Below are 10,142 nucleotides of genomic sequence, written 5' to 3' on the forward strand. Positions count from 1 at the left end.
CCTTCAAACCAAATGCATGCAATTCATGTAGGGACAACTGACAAGGCCTAGGGCAAATTAAACTGATTAACCAGAAATAAAGCCGTGTCAGATACCAGACCACTAGTTCAAGGAACTTACAAAAGAGAAAGGACGACCACTGAACAGCCATTTATCATAAACTTCCAGTAGATCGTTAACCTTTATTAACATATGAAACTTCAAAAAAAACAGTCCAAACGTGCATCTCCCTTTTCCTTTAGATGATATCTTTAAGATTTTCCAATGCGGACAATGTCTCCTATATGGTAACTCTCTGCAATGGTAAACTGTGATTGTCCAGTGATATCTACAATAAATCTATCTATCCACATTCAGGCACACATTCATCCAAAATATCATTCCTTGTAGATAATGACTAAACAACGGCATCCAAGCTTACAGCATCCTATCAAAATGTAATTTCAAAAAAAATGAACTGCCCAGACTCGAGATAATAATAAAAAGAGCACCTTGATTTGCAAGGGTTCTATGATTGCTATCTGCAGCACAAAGACACTGCTGGGAACCATATTTAAAATTCAAAAAAGGCAAAACCCAAAAGTGGCTTGATATTCTTACAAGGATCCAACAAAGTCTAGTAAATGATTTACATCTTCTATGCTTCCAATCTAATCTATCTTCATTAGCTGTCGTTCCTTGAATAAATTGTTCTAGTACCTGGAAAAGCTTAGCAATCCTATTAGTCTCCCCAGTCATTTAGTAATCTTCTGAAGTTTATATTCCAACCCTGCTGCCCCCAAGTCTCGTGAATAGTTGCATCAGGTGCTTGTGAGGTTGAATAGATCTGGATAAATCTCCTTCACAGGCTGAGAGCCAACTTTGTAACTGATATTGTTTGCAAAAGAACGCCCCATACATACACTCGACTGTCAGGTGCTTATACCGGAGTACCTTAGTACGTGAAGAACTTAGGTCCACAAAAACCTTAGCCCTGAAAAGAAGTTTATTTAAGCAGTAATGTAAGTGACAAGAGATGACATAACAGTCAAAGAAGAATGTGAGCTCTTCTCTTTTCCACTTCTGATATAACAATGACATAATGAACAGTAAAACTGATTAGAACAGAAGACGCCCACCTCTAAGAGAAGTGAAACCGCTTACCAAACAGAAAAACAATTGCTGGTACCATGAGCACCATTACATGAAGCACCAAGTCCAAGAGGACCGTTGGCCTAAAGGAACGCCAGTAACACCAATGCACACGGAGAGGCAAGATACTGTCAGGAAAAACTGTTGTAAGATAGCTTTACATTTTTCCCTTTCAATAAATCATAAGCTATATCACTGAAGAGAGTATCTAATGAGGAGTAAGATTCACTTAATCAGATTCCCGTTTTCTATTCTTCTATCATGTAATCAGATTCTGTAATATACTGTGATCTATTAACAGCTAAGATCTGATCGCATTTATTAACAGCTAAGATCTGATCACAGTTATCACATGTGATTAATACTTGACAAACAACTGTTGTGACTATGAGACAGTTATTGCTCCTGGATAAATCTGGACAACTGATGAGTCTCCACAACGTTGCGTTCATGAGTCCAACTGTCACCACTTATTAGTCCGAACTACACAGGATGAGAAACATACCAAAGACATAATTTCTTCCATATCAACACCAACAAATTCCTTACGATCATCAGCACTTCATACAAGTCGCAAACAATTGATACACAGCAAATTAGCATTCAGTATAATAATATCCACATTTCATGTTGTTTAACTGTGGCAATTATTATGGGTAGGGAAGTTTAAGTAACAGCGTGCGTTTACGGAAAAAAAAAAAGAACGAAGATGATACCATGGGTACCATAACATGAGGAATCCAAGTCCAAGAAGATTGTGGCCCTTAAAAAGCCAGTAAACCATTACAAAGGAGAGATAAAACACAGTAAGAAAATGTTATAAGGTAGCTTTACATTATTCCTTTCTATAATTAAAAAGCTAAAATAACATCGATGAGAGCAGAAGACAGCCTATAACCATTTGAAAGATCTATCTACAACAGTATGTAATTGGCATTTAGATTCAGGAAATCACATTCTGTAGTGTACTGTAATGTAGTAACAGCTAATATTTGATTAAAATTGTCAGTAAGTAACTTAAAGCTTCACAAACAACTGATGTGATTATGAGTAATAATCAACAAATACATCTGGATACCTTACGGGTGGGTCTGCACGATTTCGCGTTCCTGACCGTCTTAATACTCCAAATCACTGAGGATGAGAACTTTCTCTCATCTTGATAAAGACAACTCTAATGGAACTCATAACTTCAGATGAATCGCAATAAATTGACCAAGCAAATCTACGTCATACACATTCATGTTATTTAACTAGCCACAATACTTTTGTGGTAATTATTTTATTAGTAGGGAAGTTTAAGCAACGAGGTGCGTGTTTATGAGAATACCAACTCAAGGAAAAGCCAGGAACGACACCATTAAATTAATTGCTAAAATTAAGATTAGTACTTAAATGGTACTGCGTTCAGTATTTGGAAAATCAAGCAAAAAGGGATTGCTCACAAAGAAATATACCAACTTGTGGCAAGCTCGGGTAAATAGAGTGAAGCTAAAAGATAAAACTGCTGACTCTCATGGCCCTACAATAGACTACGCCAAACACACGTCCCTGAAAGGTGACATCTTTTGGATTAATAGTAGCAAAAGATGAAAACAGAAAATACTCACCACTGCACAAAATCACACACCAATGTCGTAAACTCCTGCTGTTTCTCCACAGCAATAGATGTAAAGGAAAACGCACAAAATTATTCCTCCTTGCCATCTAATTGGCAAGAAAAGGTAGCTCATTTGTATATATACCAATAACAGGGATCACAATATCAATTTAGGGTCTTTTTGCTCCTTTTCTCCATATTATTGAGATTCAGATGAACACAACCATATTTTACACCGTCACATGAAGCAAAAGATCTCTTTCCTTAGATCCTAAAGAAGGCATTCAAATTGCACTAATACTCCAATGATTTGAGAAGACAGTAATATGAGGGAGCAAAATATAAGTTGAGGGTGGGGACATACTCGAAGAAAAAGAGGAGACTCAAAGTCAGAGCACACAACAGTCATGAAACACTCTTGAACCTTGTGATGAGGCGAAGCTTAAGCTAATCACATGTACATAGAAATGATCATGTCCATTTCTTCTGTTGTACAGATTTTATATCCATCTTCTTGCACTTTTGGTGATAAATATACAGGTAGGAGTCAAGGCCTAACCACCCCCTCCCCGACCTACAGTTAGTGGTACTTCTAAAAAAAAAAAGAACGACTATCCCTGGTGTTGGTCCTAACTTACAGGCAAAGGTTCCAGAGAAAACAAAACAGATAAGACACATGCCGTCAGTAACTGAACAGACAAACACTGCTAAACGTTCCAGTGAACACAAGCAACTAAAAGAAATTATAACTTTCTTAGACTACATGACTAGTTTTGGCAGAAAATCTTCAAACAGAAACTTATGTTGGCCATTACTTCCCTTGCCAACTGAACTTTAGTAAGAAGAAACATAAAGAGATGCTAAAATAGACAGATAACAGAAAGTCTAAAGAAGTCATAATCCAAATCACCTTAAGAAATGGATTTTTGCCAATGAGGCTGCCGGACTCTTTGAGAACTGAACTTAAAGCAACACATTTTATCTCTTCATGCTTGTGAAATTTGATGACTTCCTGACTTACAAAATAAAAGTTAAACACTAACCCGACACAGATCTTTGTTCAGTTCACCAGTTCATGAATAAAGTCGACCCTGGTTGGCCATCAAAGGAAGGGTGAAACTCGCATTTAATGCACTTCATGTTCCCAACTACCAGTCATGCCCTCTACAGTCTGCTTATTAACCTAGTTAAGGACCTTTAAAGTTTAAAGCATTCCCCAACAAAAAAATATGATACCCACTAAATGAAGAAAAAGTCCACACTGTCAAATCCCAACTGCAGCAATATGTAGTTGCTGGATGGCATAGATCAATATCGACATTCAAAAACTTATCCATTGAACACATACGGAAAACAATAACGTGGAATGAAACAGCATAAAACCCAATGTGCTAACAACATTTACACACACATTATTGCCAGTCATTAGCCGTTATATCCATAATAGTACTTGGTGAAATTTTAAATAAAAAATAAACTCTCCAATCATATGGTAAGAGGTCTTGTATTCGACATAATTCAGTAAGTAACTTCTGCTCTTACATTAAAAACAGATAGATAAGTAAACTTAATTCCATTTACAGAAAAGGTAAAAGAGTCAGCGTCAAAACCTAAAATACACCACCTAGACATGCAAAAACTTCTTCTTCATGCAAAGGTAACATAGCCATCTCTTTTGAAAAGTAACACAAGCACAAAAGCTAAGCAATTAACTGTCCCATATACTACCTCACTTCCATCATGTCATAGCACACATTTGTTTCTAAACCACAAGCAATAACTCTGATCACAAGACTTACTACTTTCCAGTTTAGCTAAGTCAACCATCAAAATTTGCTTAAATGTCTCCAATTATATTTTTACTTTATTATGACTATGCAAGGACCTCTAACTGGTAATAAGAATTATTTCATCTTAAGAATAGGCAAGGCATGTATCCTCCAACCTGTGGCATAAAATACAGACAGCATTTAGCAGGAAACCAGCCACTGCAAGAAGATTACTGGTGCTTCTTCTCCAATGAAATCCAATGATCCAAACATAATTTTAGTTCAAGGAGAAAAAAGGCATGCACACAAGGACATACAACATATCTTTAAATAGTAGACATGAAAATGTACGTGATAAATGCATCGACTCACCAGAATGCAAAGTTACATTTCACAAGATCACTGCAATTGGTTCTTTACCACTACCTGACAATCATTCCATATTCGACCAATTATACGTTAATATAGGTTGGGTGATACGTCAATATAGGCTGCTACCCTCATCACTACTCGAAGGTGGGCAAGTTGCATACAATGCCTGTAGCTCTATACTCAACCCTGAATTCTTACTATTGAAGGGAAACTTTTGCAACAGATAGTCTACATGCATTATGCGAAGCAAGGTCCATATAGCCAAGTATTCAATTATCTGCTAACGTAGGCTGCCATCCTTGTCACATCTCAAAAGCAGGCACTTCCATAGAGAACTCAGCCACTAGCTTTATACTCAATCCTGAATTCTTACTATTGAAGGGAAACTTTTGCAACAGATAGTCTACATGCATTATGCGAAGCAAGGTCCATATAGCCAAGTATTCAATTATCTGCTAACGTAGGCTGCCATCCTTGTCACATCTCAAAAGCAGGCACTTCCATAGAGAACTCAGCCTCTAACTTTAGGAAATTGGAATGGTTACTACCAAAAGAAACTTCTCACATGAAACAGTATATACATGCATCACGAAGAGTAAAATAAGGTCCTAATCAAGTAACCAGAAGGAGCACGTAAAATATCAATAATCAACTTAAGCAGCTAGTTCTGAGGAATTCTACAAAATGAACAAATATACATTTCTAAACTCTTCCAAGTCAATGTAGATTTTAAGAAGAAAAAAAGTGAAAATACGAGTTTTTCCCTTGCTTTTCCCTCTTATCACGACCCATCACAAGGTCGACCCCTTAGTACTTTAAACTATGTTTTCATACATATGCTTCTTGTACTACTCCACCTTAATATAATATAAACAGTTATTTTTGCACCAAAAAAAAATGTGTCATTCTACAAGTCTTCTCTTAAAAATTATTTTGGATGCATAACATTTAAACCCGTTTGATTAGAAATATACTCTCGTCAACGTTTTTAGAAAATGGAAAATTGAAAATTGAATTGACGTTCCTCTTTGAAAATCAACCGAAATGCTTTCTAAAGACTTAAAACAATCCAAAGATAGATTTTTACAAAAACTAACATGATTTTCCAAAAGTATTTTCTTGAAAGATGATTCTACACGCAAACTTTTCTAAACTCTTCCAAGTCAATGTAGATTTTAAGAAGAAAAAAAGTGAAAATACGGACCCAAAAGAGATTGGCATAATATCCAAAAAACATGAACAACAGACACAAATAAAAAGCTATAAGATAAAACATATCTAGTCATAACTGCATGAAGCAGTATTCAAGCTTCAGAACATAAGGCAAACAATTTAGAGTTGTACACTAGCGCTGCACAATTCCAAAACAATATTTCACATGCAAACACAAAGACAGTAACCGGATATGGAAAAAAAAACGTTGTCATTTGTACTTCCACTAAAAGACAAAACCGTCCAAGCTCTTTAGTAACATCACCACAACAACCTTTAGAAAAGGTACAACAAAAACAAAATGTAAGTCTATAACCTAAGGTGTATCCTGCTTCCTACTAATGAGGCTTCCCTCTGTAAAAGGTAACATTACACTTTGGTTGTATAAAAACGGAATTATCAATGAGAACACATCCCATATTCTCACGACAAAAATTAAACACTAAAAGAACCTCATCTCAGCCACGAATTTCCAGAATAGTCGAACGCAACAACTCATCTCCAACAACAGATCGTAACTGTCTCATGAAAACTTCTTTCCCTAATTTGCCTTCCTGTAAACAATTTGTAGGAGAAGAGAAATTAAGAGTAGTCAAAACACAACATAAAGATGTCACACCAGATTCATCACCCTGCGTATAACGAATCATATCGAATGTGCAGTGTTAGAAAACCCAATGCAACTTACCCGGTAGGAGCCATACAAACTTAGCAACTCCTGCACTTTCAGAGGTGGAAGCAAAGTACTTAGCTTGGATATTAATGTACCCATTGCATTTGAAGCATGAGGAGCCCACTTCATGGATGAAGCACCATTTGCTTGACCTATATGGGCACATAAGTGTTTCCATTTCTCTTTCCAAAATTCAAAAGTGATTGAAACAGATTGAATGACAGAGAGGAGCAACATTTACCTGACATATGACGTCCAGATTTGTAGCTAACTATGCATTCGGGAAGAATGTGGGTGTTCATATTTGCAGACCACACCACATACCACTTCGGGTTTGTCAAATCATCAACCCCAGTATCAAAATCCACACTAGAAGGATACCGCTGTTGAGATCCTAACTCAACCTTCTCAAGCTTTCCCAATATAACTCGACACAGCACAATATGCTTTTCACCATATTCATCTACCTCAGACATCATTGCACTACACACACAATCAATAACAAGTTAAAAAAAAAAGAACGCGTGCAATTACGAGAACACAAAAATGAACTAGTTCAAGAACGGCATACCTATTTTGAGGTTGGCGTAAGGGCGACAAGTACACACCAACGCCATGAGCATTAGAACCATGTACCACGCTAGGCATTCCAAAGCCATGACGCAGAATGATCTCCACGTTCTTGGCTGATGTCCCGTACCAAGCATATACAACATTAAGGTTCCCCCCTCTAGCTCTCTTTAAGATCTCCATATTTGTTTGGAAAACCTCAAGACGAGCCTTTTCCAATGGGCCAGTTCTAACACACTGATGAATCGAAGTGACTGTAACACCAGGGTCCACAGTCCTCAAACCCGACAACAGTAAACCCTTCACCATCTGATAGCCTTTTTCCTCTTCCCTCAATGACCTTGCCTTTGGCCACCTTGGTGAATGCAATTCAGTAGCAGCAATAACACGCCGCTCTTTCGCATTGGACGAACTCCGTTCTCCCTTCTCCTCCACTTCATTCTCCTCACTTCCCCTCTTTCTCTTTCCTAACTTCAACTCTTCTCCTGAATTGTTAACTTCTTTATCTGAGTTGTCATCTGAGATTCTTATCTCAATTTCAATCTTAGGATTCTCAGAGGAAAATTTTTCATTTACATTCGAAGCTTCAATTTCCTGATTTTTATCATCTGAATTCTCACTGGAATCAATGAAGACTTTAGGGAAAAAGCACTTACCATTAACATCAATCCAAGAAATAGAGCGCTCTTTCCCAGTGTCCAAGTCAATCTCTAACATGCGATAAAAATCAAAAAGACATTTTAACCCTTCCATTTCCACATCAATCATAGGCTTGCCACTCACGAAACCTGATACCATCACATCCATCACGTTTTTCTCGAAATTCACCCACGATCCATCCTTATAGAACATAAACCTCACCGGCTTCCCACTCTTTTTGAAATTCCCATAGTTCTGAACCAATAACTGCGCATGATCAGTACACGACGCCGTCTCAGCGGATGGAAATAACAATTCCCTCGGAATAGGAACCTCAATTTTCACTTTCTTCTTATCTACCACATCGTCCTCGCCGCCAACGATTTTCCTCGGAACAGGAACCTGAATTTTCAGTTTGTTTCCATCGAAAACCGGTGAAACGACGTTGTTTTGATCGCCGGCGATTTTCAACGGAGGAATGGAATCAGCCGGAGTTTTCATCATCATAAACTTCAAAACTTTGCAGTTCAAATCCATGGCAAAGAGATGAGATTCGAAACTATACGAACAAAAATATCTTTGAGAAGCTCTGTGAAAGTAAGCACGCTGTCAAACGAACAAGAACTTCTGGAACTAAATTTCTTTGCCGCCTCGATATTTATACAACTGTTGATTGGAGAAGACGGTAACGGGAAATGACGGTTACAGCCTTGGGTATAGTCGGCTGTGAGAGCAACGGGTTTGTAACTCCGAAGGGTGTTTCGGGGAATTTAAAATGAGAGCGTGAGAAGTGTGACTTTCTGACGAGGATTTGGATTACGTTAATACTAATAATCTGATTATTTTTTAATTATGAGGTGGGGTTTTTGGACTTTTTTGGTTTAATTAAAGGATTGCTTCGGCCCAAAGAAAATTGTGTGGAAAGGGACAATCCTGAAGTAAGAAGGAGAAAGATTTTTTCAAGGGTCTTTCTTTTTTATTCATTTAACATAAATTAAATATTGCTTCATCAATAAGTACGAGTTGACTATTCGATAGTTGCTTTTTTAAATATTCATACATAAAATTTGACAACTTTTAGCATGATTTTTTAACTAATATTTTTAGTGTGTGACAGACTCATAGGGCAAGCTATTGAAATTCAAACAAAGTAAGTCATTACAGTAATAAAGAAGATTGAGAAAATTGGCCCACTCATGTTTGACTGTTTGAGAAGGGGCTTTGTATTTATACCCAGTTTTAAGGTAACTATTAAATGTATACCTGTTTTGCATAAAAAATTATAAATTTACCCATTTTTCGATAACTTCAGATATAAGGGCCTGAAGTAGCAAAAAATTACGTTTGAAGTTTGAACTTCAGAATTTTTTGTCTGAAGTGTGACCTTATCAAAGCAAAACTTCAGGTATTTTCGCCTGAAGTTTGCTTGACTTGCTAAGGCAATCGGAAAACTTCAGATCATAGTGCAAACTTCAGACAAATTAGTCTGAAGTTCTTCAGTTTGTAGTGCAAATTTCGGACCCGCTAAAGAACTTAGACTTGAAATTAGCTGAAGAACACAACCAAATTAGATAAAAGATCAAGAATTTTTCTAATCCCTTGAAAACTCCTTGATTTTCTTATTGTAATACTACAAATAATCATACAAAGGATTACAAATTCGGTGTCTTCCTCCTTAAATAGCTTCATACATATCCATCTATATATCTCAAACACTACCACTTCTTTAAGAGCATATCTCTTTCTCTCCAAGCAAAAGTATTGATTTTACACTACTAGAATTCCGGAAAAAAGCGACCAAACTTTAGCGACCAAAGTTGGTCTATCAAGAAAAGCGACCAACGTTGGTCTCTAAATTGGAGAAAATAATAAAATAATTATTTTAAATACATTAGCAACCAAAGTTGGTCGCTATTTGGTTAATAATTTCGTCAAAATGTTGACCGGACTGGTCAGACTTGCTTGGTCAAAGAAATACTGAGATTAGCGACCAACGTTGGTCGCTATTATGGGAACCACTTATTAAATTTTAATAATTATATTATTATTTAAAAAAAATTATAAAATATAAATAAATATAATTCAAAGTTAGCGACCAAAGTTGGTCGCTTATAAAATAGAGACCAACTTTGGTCGCTAATATGGGACCCGTTTAACAATTATATTATTATTTTAA

At 36.7% G+C, this 10,142-nt stretch overlaps 1 protein-coding gene across 2 annotated transcripts; it reads right to left on the reverse strand.

Moving 5' to 3' along the window:
• Positions 1-364: 364 nt before the first annotated feature.
• LOC109238981 (probable inactive poly [ADP-ribose] polymerase SRO3) lies at positions 365-8,603 on the reverse strand. 2 transcript variants are annotated; one of them, XR_002069832.1, is made up of 6 exons: positions 7,329-8,603; positions 6,999-7,240; positions 6,773-6,909; positions 6,537-6,638; positions 1,144-1,259; positions 365-973 (listed from the first exon to the last, which is right to left on the reverse strand). XR_002069832.1 is itself a non-coding variant. In XM_019405480.1 (4 exons), exons 1-4 carry the CDS (start codon positions 8,501-8,503, stop codon positions 6,543-6,545), a joined length of 1,650 nt encoding a protein of 549 aa, XP_019261025.1. In that variant the 5' UTR covers positions 8,504-8,603; the 3' UTR covers positions 6,277-6,542. The 2 variants fall into 2 exon arrangements, 1 of the variants encoding a protein (XP_019261025.1); XM_019405480.1 differs by lacking the exons at positions 365-973; positions 1,144-1,259 and having other exon boundaries at positions 6,277-6,638.
• Between the last annotated feature and the right edge of the window lie 1,539 nt (positions 8,604-10,142).

Source organism: Nicotiana attenuata, unplaced genomic scaffold (genome assembly GCF_001879085.1).
Source record: "Nicotiana attenuata strain UT unplaced genomic scaffold, NIATTr2, whole genome shotgun sequence".
NCBI classification, from domain to species: domain Eukaryota; kingdom Viridiplantae; phylum Streptophyta; class Magnoliopsida; order Solanales; family Solanaceae; genus Nicotiana; species Nicotiana attenuata.

What these genes read in the sequence shown, in the direction of transcription:
- LOC109238981 (XM_019405480.1), bottom strand. Translation starts at nt 8,503, where the DNA reads ATGGATTTGAACTGCAAAGTTTTGAAGTTTATGATGATGAAAACTCCG. An exon ending in TTACGCCAACCTCAAAATAG is followed by an intron (nt 7,241 to 7,328) that starts GTATGCCGTTCT and finishes TTGTGTGTGTAG; the next exon opens with TGCAATGATGTCTGAGGTAG. An exon ending in ATCTGGACGTCATATGTCAG is followed by an intron (nt 6,910 to 6,998) that starts GTAAATGTTGCT and finishes GTGCCCATATAG; the next exon opens with GTCAAGCAAATGGTGCTTCA.